Source organism: Athene cunicularia, assembly GCF_003259725.1.
Source record: "Athene cunicularia isolate RWA chromosome 3 unlocalized genomic scaffold, athCun1 chr3_part1, whole genome shotgun sequence".
Lineage (NCBI taxonomy): Eukaryota > Metazoa > Chordata > Aves > Strigiformes > Strigidae > Athene > Athene cunicularia.
In genome coordinates, this window is record NW_020799097.1 from 54,222,036 (window position 1) to 54,244,947 (window position 22,912).

General features: G+C 40.1%; 1 protein-coding gene across 1 annotated transcript; it reads left to right on the forward strand.

The window, feature by feature from the left end:
- The first annotated feature begins 2,790 nt into the window (after nucleotides 1–2,790).
- NUS1 (NUS1, dehydrodolichyl diphosphate synthase subunit) lies at nucleotides 2,791–21,498 on the forward strand. The gene is made up of 6 exons (XM_026844526.1): nucleotides 2,791–2,874; nucleotides 5,462–5,501; nucleotides 11,531–11,653; nucleotides 14,018–14,170; nucleotides 18,194–18,293; nucleotides 19,011–21,498. Exons 1-6 carry the CDS (start codon nucleotides 2,791–2,793, stop codon nucleotides 19,099–19,101), a joined length of 591 nt encoding a protein of 196 aa, XP_026700327.1. The 3' UTR covers nucleotides 19,102–21,498.
- Nucleotides 21,499–22,912: the final 1,414 nt, after the last annotated feature.

Genomic DNA, 22,912 nt, shown 5'->3' on the forward strand with positions numbered 1-22,912 from the left:
AATACAATTACTATCTCTTAGAAGAACAGCCTGTAACTCTGTATGGACCTTTTTATAGTAGAACATTCTTATAGTTGCATAAAAAAATAATAAATCCTGCAATACCACAAGATACTATTACTAGGAGTCTGGCATTTAACATATTTAAACTCACAGGTCTGCATGCAGTTCAAGATGGAGACTTACACTGATGTGGGCAATTTCTCAGGATTGTTCCAAGATTCTTGCTTTTGAGAAATGAATTTCAGTTTTCCTGAAATATTTGGTTCTTTTATTTATTTTAGACTATTTTAAATTAAATTATCTGAGCTCCAGGCAAAACACAGAAGGTTCATTTTCATCACAGAAAATGCAACAAACAGAATAATCAGTGTCCTTGTTAATGAGATTTAATAGTAGTTCCAAAGTTAAGTAATAGTAAGGAATGAAAACACTGAGGTCAACTTGACCTGATTCTGTTGTAAGCAGAAGGGAGATTCTTAGGAAATATATCTTTACCTCTGCCAAATATTAGGATAAGATCAAGTGAGACAAAGTTTTTGGAAGAGTTTATTTTGGTAGCTGAATAACTAATTGACTACAGTATAGCTCAAGATGCTGTGTGTATACTTTTGGGTTAGGTGTACTTCACATGGGAGTATACACTGCAAGTGGCCCCCTTCACTGGCAGGAACCTTCCAGATTTTTGCACACCAAGAAAAGGACTTAATGGTATATGCATCAATTCTGATGTATGTACAAATTTTATCAAGCAGTTCACAAAGTGCTTGAAAACTAAACAGAATTGGATTGCTGAGACCCCTAAAACCAGTGACTTACAAACAGTAATCTAAGGGGTTTCCTGACAGTTCATAAATCTCAGCTGATAACTGAGGAGTAATAACACCAGCAAATTACTTTTCCAAGCAAACAGCTTCTATTGTTCTTTATCTTCTGTTGGCATTCAGTAACTGAGTAATCACTCACATCCACAGAGGCTGTTTTGTCAGGTGCCAGAGTGCAGCTATTTGGTTATGTTGCCTATGCAAAAGCAATTGACACTTGGGTTTCTTAGGCACCCAACACATTAAGCTATACAACTGAGAAGACTGAAGTTCATTTTTCTTTACATTTTAACCTTTTAACGTATCATCAGCCATCCAAAGTTTTGGTAGCTAAGGATTTAGCTATTTAAGGAATAGCACAAGTCTTCCTCGTGGTTTGACTGTGTTATTTTTGATGGCTGATGTCAGTCTGTATTAGAAGTCTGGGAAGTAGTTAGCAAGAAAAACATTTTCACAGAATTTTTCATTCAATTTTATATTGGTGGATTCTTTTAATAGAGCACTTTAAATATCTCCCTGTCACTTCAGCCCACCCATCTGTCTGACGGCACAGGGCTAGTTTGTCAGCTCTTGCTCTATCTTTTGCCTGCAGTGGGATTTGCATCTTTGGATCTGTGGGACGTTACAAGCCAAGGTCGCAAAGACCTGGGAACTGCAGGTTTTGTGGGAGACTTCGAAACAAGGTGTGCACTCCTGAGGCCTTACTGTCTGGGCCACCGCAGGGGCAAGCTCAACGGGTTTCCAGGGGCTGTGCTACCCCCATTTCCCACGCCCACTCTGCGGAACCGCCTAGCGAGTATCTGCAGTGTGCTTTGCGGGTGAAACGTGTTGTTTCATAAAGACACCCGTGTGGCCCGGCTGCCTCTGAGGTGCTCAGATTTCCCCATTTTGAACGCCACCGTGAAGGAGGCGCTTCGAGCGCCAAGAAGGCCAAGGGACGGGGTTGGACACAGGGACGGTCTTCAGATGAGCCCCTGAAACGGCCCAGGAAAAGCAGGAGGCTCGAAGCTAAACTACGACTAGCGAGGCTGTTCCCAAACGCCCCGTCCCCGCGCGGGCTGCCACCCCTCGCTTCCCGCCCCCAGCCACAGACAGGGGTCGCCGCCAGCAGCGGCCGCCAGGTGGATACATTGATTCCACGTCACTGAGTATCTTAAAGATAAGCTCAGAGTTCAGATTTAGCATTCTGTGGAGTAATCGTGGAACAAATATGTATTCCTCATACCTATCCTTTCCTACTGAGGAGATGAAACCAGCCATATCAAGATATTATTAGGTGAAGCTTCCTATCTGGCTGTTGAGAGACTATTTCAGTTTGTCTAGTTGCAATTAATCAACTCGGAAGGGCTAATAACACATGAGATGGACTGCATCCTGTTTCTGTCCTCTCCAGAGGAGAAAGGTTCATGTTAAAGGTCCCTGTGTTCTTGCTGTCAATGGTGAGACTGTAGGAAGATCAGTGTTTAACTGTTGTGTGAGCTACTTGGGACCTGATGAGATGCATCCATGGGTCCTCAGGGAAGTGGCGGATGAAGTGGTTCAGCCACTATCCATCATATTTGAGAAATTGTGATGGGCTGATGAAGTTCCTGCTGACTGGAAAAGGGGAAACATAGACCCATTTTTTTAAAAAAGAAAAAAGAAGACCCAGGGAACTACATACCAGTCAGTCTCGCCTCTGTGCCCAGAAAGATCACAGAGTGGATCCTCCTGGAAACTATGCTAGGGCACATGGAAAATAAGGAGGTGGCTGGTGGCAGCCAGCAGGGCTTCACTAAGGGCAAATTGTGCCTGACAAATTTGGTTGCCTTCTGTGACAGGGTTACGGTGTTGGTGGGCAAGGGAAGAGCAACTGATGTCATTTACCCGGACTTGTGCAAAGCATTTGAAACTGCCACACATGACATCCTTGTCTCTGAATTGGAGAGACGTGGATTTGCTGGGTTGATCACTTCCTGGGTAAGGAATGGGCTGGATGGTCACACTCAGAGTTGTGGTCAATGGCTCAGTGGTCCAAGTGGAGAGCCATGACGAGCGGCGTTCTTCAGGAGTCAGTGTTGGGACCAGCGCTGTTTAACGTCTCTTGGCAACACAGACAGTGGGATTGAGTGCACCCTCAGCAAGTTTTCCAACCCCAAGCGGTGTGGTGTGATTGACACACTGGAGGGAAGGGAGATGCCATCCAGAGGGACCTGGACAGGCTGGAGAGGTGGGCCCTTGCAAACCTCATGAAGTTCAACATGGCCAAGTATCCCAAGCACAAATACAGGCTGGGTGATGAGTGGATTGAGAGGAGCCCTGGGGAGGACATGGGGGTATTAGTGGATGGAAAGCTGACTGTGAGCCAGCAATGTGCGCTCGCAGCCCAGAAAGCCAACCGTATCCTGGGCTGCATCAAGAGAAGTGTGGCCAGCAGGTCAAGGGAGGGGATTCTCCCCCCTCTACTCTGCTCTTGTGAGACCCCACCTGGAGTCCCGTGTCCAGCTCTGGGGCCCCCAACACAAGGACATGGACCTGCTCGAGTGGGTCCAGAGGAGGTCATGAAGATGATCAGTGAGCTGGAGCACCTCCCTTATGAGGACAGGCTGAGAGAGTTAGGGTGATTCAGCTTGGAGAAGAGAAGGATCTGGGGAGACCCTGGAGCAGCTTTCTAGTAGCTAAAGGGGACATAGAGATGGAGAGGGACTCTTGATCAGGGAGTGTAGTGATAGGACAAAGGTTAATGGTTTTAAACTGACAAGGGAAGATTTAGATTATAATATAAGGAAGGCATTCTTTCCTGTGAGGGTGGTGAGGCACCTAGAGAGGCTGTGACTGCCCCCTCCCTGGCAGTGTTCAAGGCCCAGTTGGATGGGGCTTTGAGCAACCTGGTCTAGTGGAAAGTGTCCCTGCCCCTGGCAGGGGGTTTCGAACTAGATGAGCTTTAAGGTCCCTTCTGACCCAAATAATTCTGTAATACATCTGATCGGCTGTCTAGAGATGTCACGCAAATTAGATTAATGTAGATTTATGCCAGGTTAGAAGTACAGTCTGTAATAGTTGTCTTCCAGTGCGCTCTCAGGAAAAACTCAACAGTGTGTCCCATGTAAGTAGGTGGAATGTATTGTCAAGTGTGCAGAAGCATCTGAGGTATGCAGACCTTTCCCTGAGCATAGGCATTTGTGACTTTTTTTTTTTTTTAAAACCTGCTGTTAAAAGTTCTGTTTCATGTCTTGTCCTTTGTATGTCATACAAGACTTGAATGACTTGACTTTCACTGAGTTCTCTAAGATCTTTTTAAGAAACTGGGCTTAATACCAGTCACTTGGCAGTTTAAATTGGCCATCTGTGCAGGGCTCTTGTGGAACTTGGTTATGTTGTGTTTCAGTGGGAGAATACTTCCTCATTTGAAAATCAAAGAATGGTATACAATATTTACGTAACATCTCAAGGACACGGAAAAGTCAGCACCTTCTGAAAAACCATTTATGTGTTGATGTTTTTTGCTCTCCACTTGGAAAGCAGTCAGGATAAATGCTGCAGAGCAAACAATACCAAACAAGGATGAGTTTCCCTCATAGCCTGAAGAGAAACATTTTATTGTATAGCATCTTTAATTTCTGTCAAACCTCAAATAAGCTATCTGCAGTATTGCCTAATATGTGTGTATGCTTAGTTCCTTTTTAGATCTCTACATTGTGCTGCACAAATTATATGTAGGAGGAATGAATTGAGGAACAGATCCAGCTGAAACTCATGTGTCTTGGTGGTCTTGGTTTTTGGCTTGCTCTCTGTGAAACCATTCAACACTGGGACAGGAGAAGGTACCAGCCAGTGCTTAGGTAGCCACTGTCACTGAGATCCTCTCTGACGGGGAAGAACCAGTGTTGTGTCTGATGCCTCCATTGTGGAGAAGATATTTCTGCTTCTCCAGAACATGTGTCAAGATTGAGTCAGATATAAGACTGACTTATTACAAGACTGTTTAATATGATGACCAGAAATGACAAGGTTATGTCCTCTGAAGAGCAGCATAGCTGAAGTAACCTTGCAAAACAGTTGTCTTTGTTAGCAGTTCAGAAAAAAAATGCTGCTGTTTCTGTGTGTTACATTCATGCTAAAGTTGCATGTTAAGAGATTTTGTTAACAGCTTAAAATCTGAAAATATTGCTGTGATCTCATGACTTTAGTATCAAGACATAATGCTTTTCAGTAGTTCATTGTTCTGTTGGCCCTTTGATACCAGAATATGGTGGTTTAATTGCCATCTTAAATTACGGACTGTTGGAACATAGCTGAAGAAGGCAAGGCAATGCAGAGCAGCTAAAACATTTTAAATCAGTGGCTTTTGCCAAATTTTTAGAGTCAATAAGAATAGCCTGCCATTACACATGCATGTTCTTTATGGATGTTCAATAGGTTTTCTGGGATAGCAGCCATAACTGGTTTTTGCACAGCGTCTTGTCAGCTGAGCCTTTTAAACTGGTTTCAGAGAGCAAGCAAGTAGTCATTCATGAGGGTTGAGTATATACGTACTTCTGGTGATAGCAGATATGTTGACTTTCTTTTGGTGCTAAGCTCCTTATGGTGCCTGGATTGAACATGCAGCATTTCCAGGTAGTCATTAAGTAGGGTGTTGCAGTTGTTGCTAAATCCAGTGTCTGGAGCCCTCAGCAGTAACACTGGTATATTGTGAAGGTGGGTGAAGTTAGGTGCAGCTTGCTCCTATCAGTAGCAGAGGGTGAACCTTAATGATGCTGTGCACTTGTTTTCATCTTCTCTGGTGGTGAGATTTACTTTTGGTCTGCCCAGCTGCTTCAGTTAAGGTTCTGTGTGCATAAATTGTACCAACTACTGACTTATCAAAGATATGTTGTTTCCCACTGATGGCTGGCTTTGGTGAAGAAGGAAACGCTATGACAAGCGCTCTGAATCTGTGTTAGACATAGTGGGTTATACTTAAGATTGTTTCCTTTTCCTTCGCTGCATATTTGTAGTACTGATATTCTTCTTATTATAACAGGAAACTTTGATTACCAATGGTCTTCCATGGTTGCATTTTCTGGAAGAAATACTGTGTCAGTTTCCTGTAGAAGGCTTAAATTAAAAACATGTCCTTAATTGCCCCCTCTGTAGGAAGAGAGGGAAGCATGAAGTTCTTTAAAAAGTGCCAGATAAGCTGTTCATTTGTTTATAGCTGTAAATTTCTGTACTTTTAACAAAATTACTAAATAGAAGGTTGTGACTGTGTTCTTTGTTGTCAGAATAAGTAGCTGCATCCCAGGTGACACTAGTATGTTACAGCAACTGTAAGGGCAACTTGGCTGGAGTTGTGCTGATTCTCCTGGGCAATTACAGAACCCAGTATGTTACAAATATATTGGATAATACTTGTGCAATATGATCAGGTACTTGACTGTCTTCTCTGAATCCATAATGATCAGTTATGCTGGAAGACTGGGGTAAAAAGGTCTTTGCAGAATGCAAGAGGACCATAATGTAAGTAACTGTCTTGTACTGTAATAAATAAATGATGCTATGAGTTGCAGTACTTAAAACTGAGGTTTGACCCCCTTGTTCCAGCAGGTTTGGAGGCCTAAGGTGGCATGCTTTTACATGCTTCTACTGCATTTGGTGTTTCAAGGACCTTTGCATTCTCCCAATTTTCATTGATATGCAGTAGAATAAAGCTATAATAAACTTAATTCTACTGGGCACACCTCAGTTATTAAATCCAGATTGACTAAAACTCTTTTTGATCAAGGATTTATTTCTATGGACTTCTGTTGCCAATCCTATTGTTAGTACAATTCCAGCCATGCTGGTCAGGACTTTATCTCTGAGGAAATAATGCAGGCTTCTCAAAGTCAGAAGGCAGTGATTGTGCAATTCTATAGTCATAGTTAAAATATCATCTGGGGAGCAGAAGCCTTTGACCAGTTATATACTTGAACTTTCTTCTGTTAAAGTTCCTTTGCAACTTGAGTGTGGCAAAGTACTTGAGTGTTAGCTTCTGTCCATCAGTGAAGCTTTCCTGAATTAGTTTGGGACAAGTCTAGAGCGTTTTTTGGGAGCTTGCTGAGTCTTGGCATTTGAGTACTTTGGGCTCCTGAACAGATGCTTCAGGTTGAAGGTTTCTTAAAGCCCATAGTGCAACTGTATTGAGAACTCGGGCTTCTTCATCCTGTGTTTACCTTTCCACTGAACTGCATTAATTCTGACCAATTTTCTCTTAGAAATTTTTTGAAAGGATAGTGTACTGCAGTAAGCAAAAGAAATTATTTCATTAGCCTCAAATGTAGACTTGTAGTCACTACCAAATTAGTTGGTGGTTTAGCTGATCTGATCAATCCATCAAACTTTTGGGATATTCAGTGTGTTCACTTCACTGGGGGAGATAAGTGTGTTGGTCTTGTGTCACTGGTACACTTGTGATATACCAGTATCATGTGACATCTGCTGTGGATCTTCACCCATGTGGAACTTCTACATTCAACAGTTGTGTTTCAGTGTTGAGTTGGGAGGAGTCCTTGGACCACATTTATTAAAAGGACTAATGCTAATCTGTAGAAGGTAATCTCCTTATTGGCATGGGTAATATAAAAGTAAGTTCTCTTCTCACAATTGCTGATGAGGTCTTTATTCTGGTACAGAATGTTCCTCCAAGAAGAAATGTGGGACAAACAGTCATTTACGAGGTTTTAAGTTCTAATTTGAGTTTTTCCTATTTGGTTAGCACTAGTTTAAGTGTCTTTAATGTGGGTGAAACAGATGTGACTTCAGCCACTTTCAAACCTGGATTTTTTTTTTATTTTTTTTTTTTTAATAGACAAGCTTAAAACATTTTTCTAGCTTTCAGTATCCTGTGAGGTCCAGTGTAATGACCCAAACCCTGCTTTCCTTTGTTACCAACCAGCATGATCCAACAGGGATGTACACAGAAGTTGTTTGTGTATTAAAACAGTTTATTGCATGTACATTATTTGACTTGGATTATGATTTGACATTTCTCAAACTGTTAATACTTTGATGCTTTAAATAGATTTGTTACCTTATGACTCTTCCCCTGTTGACTCTGGAAAGGAGTTGAGAAAAAGCAAATAACTGAAATGCTGTGAAAATGTATTCTTTCTTAGGCTTAACTTTGGTTAAGGTGTTCCCTTGCAAGGAAGAGGTGATTCTTATTCTGTGTTTTACCAGATTCTGCTGCTTTAAAAAACAGGGTGAGCAGGGATGTTGAACTTTGAGATGCTACCAAGGTATTAACAGGTGGTGGCTGTGATAGTCTAGCTGGACAAACAAATGGTTGACAACACCTGGTGTTTCTCTATTCCAGTTGTTCCCCTCCAGCTCGCAGTTCCTGTCATGCTTGAGCCTTGCTTCTGCTGAACTTGCAGCATTTTAATTACAAACTGCATTTGTCAGTCTAACCCTAAAATGCTGCACCACCACAGTTGTCTGCGAAAGGGGCATGGCTTGTAATTATTGTAAAACTGAGCAGAAGGCATGTTCCTTGCAAAAGACCTGTGTCATGGAGCACTATTGCAGGAAGCTAAACCAGTTCTTTCCCTCAACTCTAATGGGAACTAATGATCAACAGCAGGTTTGCAGCTTGCGTTGTAAAAACAAGAATTATCCCTGGAAACAGCTCACAAGTTCTCAGTAGTTTAAAAAAAAACCCAAAAACAAACAAAAAAACACCACCAAACACCCAAAATACAAACAACAAAAAAACTCCAAACCCAAAACACTGAAAAGAACCAAACCAAAAGCCCACCTGATGTTTTGCTTTGGGAATAATAGTGCTTAAATATGCATAATGCTTAACACTTCATTTGCTGGAATATACACATTTGCAGCAGCTTGCAGAGACTACAGAATTCTGACTGAACAAAACTGTTTCTGCTTTTCAGAGACAATTTTTTTCTAATGAGAAATGATAGTGATAATTTCATGTTTGTGTTCCATATTAGGAACAGCAGTAGGGCTGAAATTTTCCCCACTTAACACCCAACACTTGTATTGCTAAAATTTATTGGACTTCTTGTCAAACATTAACTCTCTATAATGTTAAAACTGTATTATGGACATGCTTTCAACTTATGTGGAACACTGAACAAAATTAGAAGGTAGCATTAAACCAGGATTTAAGTCTTGCTGCCTAGGAACACTTGAATTCTGTTAGTGAGTTGGTGTACTCATGTAGTCTTGTTTACTATATTTATCATGTATAAATTAGTTCTAGAAGATGCTGTTGCTAACTTGGATGGGTTTTCAAAGTTTTGTAAAACGAACCTTCTAGGCAAATGGATTTTTGAGATACTGTAAGGGAAGGGAGTTTGTTTTGAGTCACACCCATGTAAAACTTTTTAAGTGGATTTGGCCCATATGCATTGCCTCTGGCAGGACTGTGTTTGCCATCATAGGCATTTGAAAGTAAAACAACTCTTGTGCACTGAGAGACAAAACATTGAAGGTGTAAAGTTCACAAATGCTACTGGTTTTAAATTAACATTTTGGTTAGTTTGGATGTTTACTACCTTCTTCATGTGCTTCAGGATCTTCTCTTCAGGAAAACTGCAGGTGTGTCAAAGTTGGTAGATCTGTTGGAATTTAGTTGTGGAGGTCTTTCCAAGAAGGACATACTCTAATGATGGTAGCTTCCAGTTTGTGTTAATCTGCTGTTAAGAGCAACACAGTACCCAGGTTTGAAAAACTAATGAGGTATGTGAGGTAAATGAGGAGAGTGGAAGGGAAATGCTGGTGGTATTCAGATAAATCTCATGTCTTCAGTAACCACTGTGTGTGCTAAGGACCTTCAACTCAGAGCTGAACAGAGTCCTTCATCTGATGTTCCTTTTTACTGAGCAGTAAGCACCTTAGTCTGTTCTCCTACCCTGTTATTGCCTGTTCCTTCATTTACTTTAGAGCTGGAGTGTGGATTCTGAAATCTGTTCTTCCAGTCTTTGACAGGAATAGGCAACAACTTCACATGAGAAAAGAATTTGTCTTAATTTTGGGTGGTGCAGGGGAAGAAGAGAGCAGCTATTTCCCAGACTGGGAGCCTTTCCTAGTTATGCCAACTCTTCTGAATATTGAACATAGGGTTTTTTTTATCTTGAAAAGTGGATGAAAGTCAAGTGACTCTTAGAGGTGAGGCACATGCAAACTTGTACAGTTCTTACTTGAAGATCTTGTGGGATTAGCAATTGCAGTAGCTGCATTGCTTTTGACCTAAGTGTAAGGAAGACAATCAGTGCGAGCTCTAGCACAAAACACCCAAGCAGAGTTGTATCAAACAGTATTATTCAAATCAACATTCTCAACTTCTAATATGTGTAAATATACACTAGGAGGCAGGAACACAAAGTGTAGCAATTTAGGTTTAGTGGAAATATTCTAACACTTCTGTCAAGGTTGCTGTCTTAGTGAGATTTGCTTGTCTGTCCAAATGTGAAATCAGTTATAAACATCACTAACACTTGTGTAATGAAGTAAACTTTTTTTTTTTGTGGGAAGGATCCAGGATGAGAGGAAAACCAGATACTTTACCACCAATTGAAACCTCTGATGAAGGCTGTGTAAAAATACTAACCCACTAGGCCTAAAGGCTACCATAGTAAATAAATGTGTTGTATTACCTCATGTTGCAAACTAACCCTTAATGTATTATAGTTTTAACCCAATACTTGTATACACTATCTGGCTACTACTGATGTGGAGACTGCTGTTTGTAGTAGTTTAATTCCAGAATCGGGGTGAGGTGTTGAATCATAAGCCTGATCATAAAATTGTGTACGAGTTCAGTGTTTCTTGTAAGATTATTGTGTGGGTATTTTTTAGACTGGTCAACAGAAGTGCTTGACATACAAGATTACTGAATGAAATTTAAGCTCTTAGTAACAGCCCTGAATACAGTGTGGTAAAAGTGCTATCAGTTCCTAAGTAAATATGCCTAGCCACGCTTTTGCATTGTAAATATTTAAGTTGCCACACTTAATTTTTACTGTGGTTTTTAATTAGAGTTGTATGTCTTAAGAGCTAGAATTTATTTTAGAACAGGAACCCAAGTGTGTTTGGTTAAGCAAGTTATTGTAATCTCCTGCACTCAAAATGTGTTTTCTATAAACATGTAAGTATAAAAAGGTCTTGGGGACTGCATTAACTCCTTGAAATACACAGCTTGTGAAATCTTATTAGGAAATCTGTAGCATTTGCCATGGCATAACAGCGGACAGTTGCTGTAGCCTGATGTGCTGATTTATTTTTCTGGTGGTTCTTTGTGGTGACTTGCTTTGTTAGCCTGCAGCCTTAGTGGCGTGGCAGTAAGTGGTAGCAGATTTAAGCTGCAAATCTACAGCAGCACGGGCATTAAAGAAACTCAGTGTTAATATGATTTGGTAGTCCTATGCTGATAGATTATTGCTATCTCAAACTATTGCTAGCATAGTAAGGACGATGGAGTAAGTCTTAAACTATCTCTTATGCAATTGCAGCTTGCTACTTAAACCAGGCTAAGTGAAAGAGGAACAAAAGCATGTGTTGTCTTTCCAAGGTCACTGAAATTAGTCACTCGAAGTAGCATTTGCTTTAGATTTTTATCATACTTGTGAACTCCAGTTTGAAACCAGTACTGACCACCTGATTCTTTTTTCTTCCTGCCTAGTGTCAGATTTATTATGTAGCAGTCTTTATAGGAGTTGGCTGACATGCAACCTTTTTTAAAGGTATTTTCAAGAGGAATAATTCAAGATTGATGGATGAAATTTTAAAACAGCAGCAAGAACTCTTAGGACTAGATTGCTCCAAGTATACCGTGGAATTTGCAAATCAAGACAAAGCTGATCAAGGTAAGATGAATTGCAATGGGGATTGGTATGACTCTAGCTGTATATAAATCCTAACTCTGCTTTTACTCAAACACATTCCTGTGTACGGTGACCTTTTCCTTCAGTAAGCGCTGATTATCAGAACACATGCAACCTTCCTGAGCCAGTATTAACTTGCATTGTGCTTATTTGTTCTTAACTAACAGTGACAGTGTGGCGCTCTTTCCCATAGTGGTCGTTATTGGGTAGTCTTATGTTCCCTTTAGCCCAGCTGTTGTGCTATGACCCCTTTAATGCATCACTGTAGCTCAACTCCCCAGTTTCAGTGAGATTAATTCTTCTGCTGAGTGAGTTGAAAAAGCACTGGAATAAGTGTAAAGGAACTGATATCAAGTTAACAATGCGCACACTTCCATCTTTCCAAACTTATAACTCTGAGTCGTGAGGAAGAAGGGAAAGAGCAAAACTGCTGGTTGTCATGGCAGTGTATGATGACACCAGGAAAATAAAGAGTATAAGGTAAAAAAAAAAGTATCTCTGATATCAGCTTTTGCATGTAGTGGAAGTGAAAAACAGGAATATGTTTCAAGGTTAATGTTCCTTATCAGTATTATCTGCTGTAAGTATTTGTTTAGGTGTGCGAATGTGAATGCTAGAAGTCTGTTCAAAAGGTAATAAATCTCAAGCAGGCCTTTACCTTAGAGGGATAGGCTGATACTTACAGCTCTCCTAACTGCAACTCATAACACTTAAATTGGTCTCATAATAAACCCCAACCCTTATATTCTAAGAATAATATCACATAGCTCAAGACTTAAGAAAAGACTATACCTGTCATAGAATGGTTTGGTTTGGAACATTTAGCTGCTGGCTGAGTTTTGCTTCCCTTACAACAGCTGATAGGATGGCGAGATCCTTTGTGTCAGTTTTCCCATATAAAGTCCAATGTTGTAGCATAAACTTGCCTTACAAGTAACTTAGGCTAAGGTGCTAGCATTTACATGGGAACACCTAAGTTTCATGTTATTTCTTTTTTAATCCTGTGGATGTTGAAATAACCAGCAGAAAATGGGGTAGACAGGCTGTTAATGTCTCAAACTCCAGCATACTACTTAGCTTCACTTCCCTAAATCGGAGATATTTACATCCAGACCAAATGAACTACTGAAAGACTACTTAGACTTGCTGACTGAAAGGATATATTTAAGTCTCAGGAACCTTTTGTGTTGGAAACTATGAAAAGAAAAGCAGAGGTTCTTTCTGTTCTCTTCAGAATTTTTGTTCTTACTTAGAAGGATCCATAGTCAGATCAGAAACTTCATACTTTAAACTGAACAAGCTGACATCTGTCTAGTTCATAATGTTAAACCACATTTTTTCACTTCTGAGAAGTAAAATGACGTCTTACACTTATGAATACTGTTGGAGAATTCTTGTCTAACATAGGACATATGACAAATTAAACAGTTGTTTTCACTGTGATGGCTTTGGATAGACTGGGGGGTATTTTAGGCATCCTTATGAGTCTTCTGACTCTTATTCTGTGGTCCTTTGCAGTCAGATTCTGCAGTTTCAGGAAATACTATTTTTAAGTATCTGGTTATAACTATTGTAAGTTCTGTATAAGTCTAATGTGTCCACACACTATTTAACTCAGTGTACAAAACCTAGCTTGAAGTAACTATCTGTAGCCTTTAACTTCCTTGTAAGTTTACCTCTGAAGTACCTTATCAGAACTGACAATGATGCAAGTCACTACTGTGAGGCAAGAGTCACTACGTATAGACTATGAGATTCTTGTGAAATGTCCTCTTAAGTCACAGACATAATTACAGATTAGTGGGTGAATTGTGGTACTATTATCTGGTTCCAAGAATCTCTGCAGCAATATCATAACTCTTACATCAATTTTGAAGTGCTGCTGAAAGATCCTGTGATCATATTCAGGGAGGGCCTCAGCCTAATCATTTTGTCACATGAATGTTCACAAGAGCTGTTAAAACACCTTCTGGGCTAGCAATTAGATTCTCTTTTCTTTCCCTGAACTGCAAGTCTTTCTACATTCTACTTCCTCTCACTGCTTTGCCTGACAGCATAAAAAACAGTGTAAACTCCCTAGAATACTCTACATTTCAAGACTGATGTTAATTAAACCACTTTTCACAAGACGTCTCAAAGTAGTTGTCTTCAACTTGCATTTTAGTAATACAGCAAATCCAGAAGAATCTTAACCACTTCTGTAAGAGCTGGATGAGGTATATCTATGACTTGTTGAATAATATATGAAGTAAACTATGCTACTTTCAGTCTTATCCTCTGAATACCTAAAGCACATTCAAAACAACTATATTTCTGTTGCTTTTAAACTGTGTTTTGTACTTTCAGTTTTAAATTGCCAATCTACATTGAAGGTGCTGTCTCCAGAAGATGGAAAAGCAGACATAGTAAAAGCTGCTCAGAACTTTTGTCAGTTGGTAGCACAGCAGCAAAGAACATACACAGACCTGGATGTGAATGTGTTAGACAACTTATTAAGTAGTAAGTATGACATAGTCTGTGGGGAGGGGCGGAAAGAGTACTTGATTCATAACAGATTTGGTTTCTAGTATATTTATTGCTCAGAACATGTGCATCTTGATGCTTAGTCTATCAGGGTAAGTTATGATTATTGCTTTCAGGCTTCTAAAAATTTCTTACTGGTTTATTCCATTTTGAGCTTTTTCTTTAGAGCAGAGAAAGGAAACTTTAAGCTAAACTGGAGAGTCTCAGCTTTTCAGAGTTTATAACCTCTGTGGGATGTTCCAAGATGAAAAACTACTGCTGGGGTCACCTGAAACTAGGTTAACTTCATGAAAGTTAGTATGCCGCAAACCTGAGTATGGGCAGAGTGACTCTTCAGATCTAGTTACAGCAATTAAAGCTGTTACTGCTGCCTAACTACCACCCTGAGTGCAAATGATGGAACACTTGCTGATCTTTTGCTGCTGTATAACCCACACTAGTTTAGTTACCTTCATTACTAATTCATGCAGATTACTGACTTTGAAGTGAGGTGCATGGCTACATGTAATAGCTAAGAAAAGGGCAGGGCTGCCCTAATCTTCCATCTGGGAGACCTTGTTTAGAACAGGCCTCCACTTCCGCAGTGGTGCTATGGAGCTGTAATAGTTGCTCAGCTTTCCTAGGTGATCCATGCATGTTAATTGCAGCAGTAATTAGCTTGGAAGAGTTCAGGTTTCAGATTGCACACTTCAGCTTCGATGTCTCTAGGTATGTTATTGTGGCTCCCATTAATTTGACTTCAGAGAGTGATTTTTTTCAAATGGGTGGTTAGCTGAATTGCTCTCCAGGCTGACTGCCATGGTGGTTTGGACACTTTAATCTTAATTACAAATTGAATTCAATCCCTGTTGTCAGCATGCTGCATGATAGCTTCTCACTGTAATGGAATTAATAAATATATTTAATAAGGCACCTGAAGAAGTAACTTAGACATCTATCTTGTTATGCCCCAAAGGCAGTTCAATGAAATGAGTAATTGCTTCTTTAAAACAGTCATCCATTTTGTGAGGAATTGGTGGCAGTTGATCCCAATGTATGTATTTTGTCCAGTGTGGTGTTTAACTGGAGCTTCTCACAACCTTGTTCATGATCTTCTGTCTGTGCTTTTAAGTGTCTGAATATGTTGAAAGTATTAGGTCTAGTCTTAAATTGATCACATTTATTGTCTAAGTAATGCGTGGTAGTTGAGCACAGAAAGAGAAATCTCCTAGACTTTTAATCTGTCAAAACTGCAGACTTTGAAAATGGACTACTTCACGTGGCTAATAACTAAGGATAGTATTTATAACTAGTCCTGCTTGTTATTTTGCTTGGTTTTAATGTTTAGGGCAGTTGGAGGTAAAGAACTGTTCTTTCATGACTTTAGCAGCAACTTATGGAACTACTCCTTTTAGTTGTAGGCAAATTTAGTTTCTGTACATCATTAATGGAAGGGTGTTGAATGTAAACATCTGTGAGTTACTGATCTAAATTGAGAGTGAGTTCTGAAAAGCAGTACTTGAGTACCTCTATTTTTAGGGTTTGTGTTCATGGTGACTTCTGTAAGTTTTCTCACATTTTGATTTTCAATACGTGATAATTTAATTTTTTAACTTTCTGTTTATATTTAGGATGCAGTTATTGAAGTCTAGTCCTAAAATGGTATGGTTCTAGCTTGTCATCTGTCTTTTCTAGTTCTTAATCCAGTCATGCTCTAATTCTTACAGCTTCAGTTTTCTTCAGTCTAAGAGTACCTCTGAGCAATGCCTCATCTAACCTGCTTGTTTTCAGAAAAGTAGCTACCAGCTGCATTATAATATTGTCTCTACTTACCATCTGCCTTCCTAGTAAAGAACATGACTGTTAATTAAGGGTGTTCAAGTTGCCCTATAAAAATCTACGTGGAGAAGAGTAACACTGTCAGTTCTACAAATACCTTCATGATCCCCTCAGAACTCCTGACCTAGGAGGGATGTTGCCAGAGTCCTGTCCCTTGAGTGACCAAGTCTTTTGGCCTCTTGCTTTTTAGAGTCTGTTCCTAAATCCTTTTATCTTGTGTGTGCTAAACTTACTTGAGTGCTGTAACCCTAGCAGCTCTGAGAGCTTCTGCATGTAAAGTATCTGTAGTGCTGATAATGTTTAAGCAGAGAAATGGATGCAGAGTGGAAAGCACAGTGCTGTTCTGAATAGGCTGTTCTGACAGTAATTCTACAGTGTACATTTTCATTTTCCTTCAGATAGGAACCAAAAGGAAATGTTAGCATTAACTGGGCTCTCTGAAGGTATTTTCCTGTTTGAAAAGCCATTGCAGCATTGAAGATCCTGCTGCTGAACTGGCCAGCTGAGAAGTACTCAGCTGCTGAATCAGCTGATGAGTAAAGCTGTCCACTTCCTCCAGAGGCCCCACTTCTAAGTATTCACTCCTTCCCTGCAAAGCTCTTTTATACTAACATGCTAGCTACTGAACATAAGTGGCTTTTGCTTTACAATTTTTTTCTTCTTACAAAATAAGATCTGGACTGTGGCACAAGGCACTTGTATCTAAATACTTAAGCCTTCCTTAGAAATACACATGCTTGGGAAAATAGCTTCTTTACCTCTGGTAAGAGAATTAGTATTGTGATGATTCAGTGGGGAGGGAGAATGTACTCTTTAATCTCCAGCTTCAATTTCAAAACCTGGGCAGAGCAAAATCTGACAGGACCTTAGTTTCCTGTTCTGTTATTCACAAAGTTCCTCTGCAACTAAATTAAACTTGTAAAAGGCTCTTACGTGGTTATGGTTTTGTCAGGTTTTTTAAAACAAGTGAGAAAATAATTGAGAAATACCGTCTGAACTTCAGAGCAAATAGGCAGTATTAAACTCTGCCTGCTAAAGGTAGCCATTATGCAATGTAAGTTCTCTTGCAGTTAACTTGTAGAGTTAGTGGGTAATGGAAAGGGTGACAAGAAATAGCATTCAGTAATCATGACTATTTGCAGCATTATAGCAAAGTAGGGTATGACTGCTGGAATGCTTTGCAGATGAGCTAGGCAGGTGCATGAAGAACACTTACCTTCTTGTGTTCCTTTGGGGTACTATCCTTATCCTAATCAACTTCTTAGAATATCAGGGAAAGCTGGACTATCTTCTAAGCTTATTGACTAGCAGTTTTAGCCTGGAGTAGCTCAGGCATGGCAGAAGTGTATGAAAGGGAGACAGTGTCATTTGGCCACTGATTGTCTTCAACCTCAGAAGATGAGCAGGATGCTCTCACTGGGGGTTTCAAGGTGTGGGTAGTAAGAGTGTGGCCAACTAGTGAAGTGTTATCTAGCCCAGCCCTGTAATGGGTTATGCTGTCCACTTAGTAACAGGAAAAAATACTGCCCTGTTACTCTTCACTCATCGAAGCAGAAGGATGTCACCTGCAACAGTTTGTCTGAAATGTCATAGTAAAAGGCGTTTTAAAAATTGTCTAAGCTCCATACTAAGAAAGAGACAATTAATCTGACAGGGTATCTTTTTACAACTTCTTGATGGTCTGTGATATCGAATTGTTCTTCAGTGGAACACCCTTAAGGTTTTTTTGTGTTAATAGTCCTTTTACTCAACTGCAACTCCACATAGTTGAGTTAGGACTTAAGTATGGGAGTAGGTATGGGTAAGAGTATGGCATGTTCTACGCTACTAAAATCAAGCTTGCCAAGACAAAGCTAGAACAAGTCAGTTTAAACAGCAGTGTTAAGGTTTGTTCTTATTCAAAACTATGTAACTGTACCTATCACTTCCTTACCAAGTCTTTGAAAACTAAGTGATATAAAAATAACGGTCTAGCTGGGCCTGCAGTGGCTGCCTAAGCTTTTGCTCAGGTGGTACAAGACTGGTCTGTCCTCTTGGGCTTTTAATTGTTAACTTGTCCTCAGGAGCTTCACTTCATGTTAAAAAAAATGTATTTAATTCAGAAGCAGATGCCTTAGGGTTTAGATTTAAAACCAGTCTTCTGGTGAATTTAATACAAGTGAATTTAACTTGTTCTTACAGGTACAAATGGATTTCCTGATCCTGATTTAGTCTTGAAGTTTGGTCCTGTGGACAGCACATTAGGATTCCTTCCATGGCACATCAGACTGACAGAGATCATGTGAGTTACCTATGAATACTGGTAAATGGGTTGGAATAATACCTTAACAAGTCTTTATGTGACTTGCCTTATGGAAATAGCTGTAAGACGAGATTTGTCTAAACAGGTGTGTGGAGATTGTTTTGAGGCTATTTAAAAATTGTTAAATGAAACCTGTCAAACATTAATTGTTGTTCCTTCAGCCACAATTAGGCTACAGCAAGCTTTACTTTTCAGGTTTAAGGAAGAACTTTGGTTGCCATCTAGTCTCAGGGGTCCAGTCCCAGTTCTGTTGGTGTTCCTTGTGTGGATTTTGAGTGGCTTACAGGTTTTGAACAGGAAAATTAAGAATATAAGAAAAGGATGATGTAGGATGTCATGCCTCTGGATTACTTTCCAGTATTGGCAATAAGTGAACTTACTACAGTTGCCGTATTTCTTAAATCTGAGAGCATTTATAGAGCACTGAAATGTCTGGGCAGACCTGTGCTGCTCCAGCTTTTTCACTAGTTTGAAGTGCCCTGTGTGCTCTAATGATTTTTAGGCTTTGATTTAGGGTCTGACAAGATACTAACAGCTAGTTTAGTTACTAGAGGTGAGTGACAATAAGTGTTAAGAACAGCTTCACAAGGTTGCTCAGATGGTACCTTGCTTCAAGTAGTGATATTCCTGACTGACCACGTGAATGGTGTGGTGTTTATAGAAGCTTATTTTAACTTTTCTAACTTGCTTTCTCAGTTCTTTGCCTTCCCACCTGAACATCAGCTATGAAGATTTTTTCTCTGCCCTCCATCACTATGCAGCCTGTGAGCAACGCTGGGGAAAGTGACTTCTGGCTGAGCACATGGAGTCAGGCTTTCTGTGGGAAGGAATTTATGTCTGTTTACAAGCACTTGTGACCCATAACTCTGGTTCATAGTCCTTTCTTAATTTATCAACAAATTCAATAAAGTGTCTTACCTTTCTAGAGAGTCTGCGTGAATGTGTGAGAGTCTATGGGGAGGGGGAAACTCACAGATTTCCTTTATGAAAAAGACATGTATTGCAAGCAAAGCTGTTCAAAGCTGAATTATGTGCATTTTCATGTGGAAGTGACCAAAAGAACATGCAAGAATTAAATCTTGTGAAATCTCCAGGATAACATAAATTGGAGTTCTGTATCCAGACAGTCCTTAAATCCAAGGAAGAGCTCCCATGTCAGTGTGTTTCTTTTTTAATTCTTCATGGCCAGGCATTTTGGAGCTAATCACCTGGTTTATCTTCAGATATATTTTCTATATAATAGGTGAATTCCAGAGGGGTCAGTTCTGTTAACTGAGAAGATTCCATAAAAAGGAATGGAATCTTCTGTGGTAAATGCATTAGGCAGTCTGTGTAGCACTATCTATCCTTTTTTTTTTTAAGGGGTAAAATGAAAGTATACCTGCAGCCCTGGGTGAAACTTCTAGCATCAGGTCAGTTTTTCATAGGGGAAAACCACATAAACAGTACTATGTACTGCTTGTATACCTGTTTTCCCCATAAAATTCACTTAAGCTGACAATCTGGCTAAGGCTCTGCCACCATTTGCTAAAAAATCTGAAAATGAACTAGGTCCGCTTCACACCTACTGTGACTGACTTGTTGTGCTTGTGTACCCAGCAGGGGAGTCTCCTTAAACCTTTTGTTAGGTTTGCTCTGAACTGTGCATTAGAAGTTTGAATTGGGAGTCTGCAGTAGACAAGAAAAAAAAAAGGAAGTGAAGCTGCACTACAGTATCTCAAAACTGAGATAACTAAATAGATGTATTATTTAAATGGTCTTCATTATGGAATGCCCTATTCAAGTTAAACTCCTATTGTTGGAAGCAATTTGAAAGTCTTTATAGCAGCATTTGGACAAAGCAGAGCTGTATTGCTGGAGACAGACATAATGTTGCAGCCTCTGCCCTGCAGGCTGTAGAACTGTTGGACACTTCATTCTGAAAGTGTTTCCTTCTTCCCTGCCCCCCTTCAAAATGAGTCTGGCTTTATCTCCTTCAGGACAGGCATGGCACTAGAAGGAAACATTACTGCTTTTAAAAGGGAATTGCCGGATTTTAAGTGAATGTCTGCTGTGTTGTAATGCTATATTTTAACTGTTGTAGCTTGATGCAGTGTTATAAAGCAGATTGCATAAACTCTGAGCTGCAGTTTTTCATGATACTAAGATTGGATTGCAGTTACAGGAGAGAACTGTGGTGTACTTTATTTCGTGAAAGAGAAAGGGATGTTTAATGAATTAACTAATGGTTTTGACATCAAATAACATTCCATATGAGCTGGAATGCTCAGTATAGTTGGCTGCCTTTTGCAGACTGGTCTCTGATGTTTGCCAGTTACGGTATTACAGAGATGAACAGTTGTGCAGTGTTTCCTGAGTTCTGTCATTGCTATAGGAAAATTTTCGCACTGAATGTTAAGAATGTAACTTCTTTGTGGAGAGCAGATAGCCTGTTGGAGGGTATCTTTTGAAGTTTATCTGTAATATGAATTTTGTTTCATTAAAATGTAAGGCTGTGTTTAAGTTACCATATATAAGTGTTACTGTGTCACTGAAGCAGTTCTGGTGCTGGCAGTAAAGATATAAAATGGGAAAAGCTTAGCTTAGTCCTCGAAAGTAATCTTTTTTATATTTGTATCAAACTGCCAAAGAGTACTTCTAATACCTGAGCTCCCTCAGTCCTCAGACTTTTGCATATCTGAACTAAAAAGACTTGTTTTATACTGCAGACAGATCTCAAGGTCTAGGATTTGTCTGTAGAGGGATGCTTAATGAAACTAAAATGATTAGTTCAGCTGCATTTGATTCAGCTTAATCAATTCTGTTCTGATGGCTACTTTAATTGTGAATTAAGTGTTCCTCCTGGAATTAATGTAGTTGAATTAATCCACATTATCACTTAGTTGGGATTATTTTACTGTCCCTGTGTGGGCAATCTTCAGTGAGCTGTGCCAAATGCACTGTGCGTATCCACAACTTGATCTCTGAATGTATGTCATCGCAGTTAGCGCCTCTCCCCAGCTTGTTCTGTGTGAAGGTCTGTGGTATAGCTGTGACATGCTCTATGGCTGTAGTCTCTGGGTACCTGTACATAATGTTTAAAACAAGTTTTTATGATTAGGGAATCAATTTATTGAACTTTATTATTGAAAGTTAAATCTGAATCTGTAAAACAAGAAATCAATAAAAGATTATAATCTTTCTACAGGCTATGGTGATACATGAATGCTTTTGAAAGTTTGAGGAGATGCAGCCTTATTCGTATTGCTGCATTGCTCTGGGAAAGTAGAGATTTTCAAAGGGCATGCCCTTTTGCACTTTTATTAAATTGCTTTCGGTAAGAACGGGACAATTTTTTTCTATCTACCACTTCCAACTTCTTAGCTCTTATGAAAGCTTTCATCGTAAAGTATTTACTGTAAAAATACCTCTTTGATAGTCCTGGGAACTTGTTAAGCTTGTTCCTGGCTACTAAAAAGCTTGCTTCCTCTAAATGCTACTGAGTCAGTCCTGAACCATGAGCTGGATTAGGCCTTCTGCCAGTGCTCTGGTTTGGCACAGGATCAAGTGAGGGTGTAGCATGGAAGAAACCTCCAGTCTGATTGATGCCTGGGTGTGGAGCATGACCTCTTTTGAAAGGGGAAGATAGAGTTCAGGCAAGTTTTGAAGAAGTATTGGTGGGTGATGGTGGATACCAAGCTGACCATGAGCCAGTTATGTTGAAGGCCAGCATCTCCCAGGTTATGTTAGGGAGAGTGTCGCTAGTGGGTCAAGGGAGGTGATCCTTTCCACTCACATCTGATGAGACATCTCGAGTGCTGGGTCCAGTTCTGAGCTTCCCTTGTACAAGAGAGACACAGACTTTCTGGAAATGGCCATGATGATAATGTTTAAGGAGCGGAGCATCTGTTGTACAAGGAGAGGCTGAGAGAACTGGGACTGCTCAGCCTGTAGAAGGCTCGGGAGGGATCTTACCAACGTTTTTAAGTACAAGATGGAGTGGGAGTAAAAACAGCCAGACTTCTCAGTGCTGCTGAGAGGCAATGGCCACAAATTGAAAGACAGAAGAATCCATTTAAACATCAGAAAAAACTTTTCCTGTGAGGGTGGTCAGAGAGTGGAGCAGGTTGCCCAGAGAGGTTGTGGAGTCTCCTTCAAAACCTGACCAGGCACATGGGGGTGTGTAGGATGGGTGTTGGACTAGATCATCTCCCAAGGTGCCTTCCAACCTCAACTGTGCAGCGTGAGATGGAAAACTCGAGGCAGACAAGTTATTTTACAGAGACAGAGGTTTACGTCAAATAGTCTGCTGTGGCCAGAGTTCAGCATATGGCACTTCCATGCTCACTTCAACTGCATACACTTTAATCTAGAGGAAAGCAAAACATGGTGTAGCACTATTCCCACTGGTTGGCACGTTCCATTCACAACAGCGAAAGAGCATGCTCTGCACAGACATTGGTGAGTTTTCAGTAACCTTGCAAATTAACATGGGTCTCAAAATCCCAACTGTTGATAGAAAAACTGTATTCTTTCCTCAGTTATTTTGTGATATTCTTCTGTGTTGTCTGTTATCCCATCCTTCAGGTTTTTCTCCTTCCCTTCTTTCTCTTCCCGCC

Excerpts from the sequence above, each read along its gene's own strand:
- NUS1 (XM_026844526.1), top strand. The coding sequence starts at position 2,791 with ATGGGCTGGATGGTCACACTCAGAGTTGTGGTCAATGGCTCAGTGGTC. Across the intron at positions 5,502-11,530 it reads AACACTGGTATATTGTGAAG|GTATTTTCAAGAGGAATAAT; the intron begins GTGGGTGAAGTT and ends CCTTTTTTAAAG. Across the intron at positions 14,171-18,193 it reads GTTAGACAACTTATTAAGTA|GTACAAATGGATTTCCTGAT; the intron begins GTAAGTATGACA and ends TTGTTCTTACAG.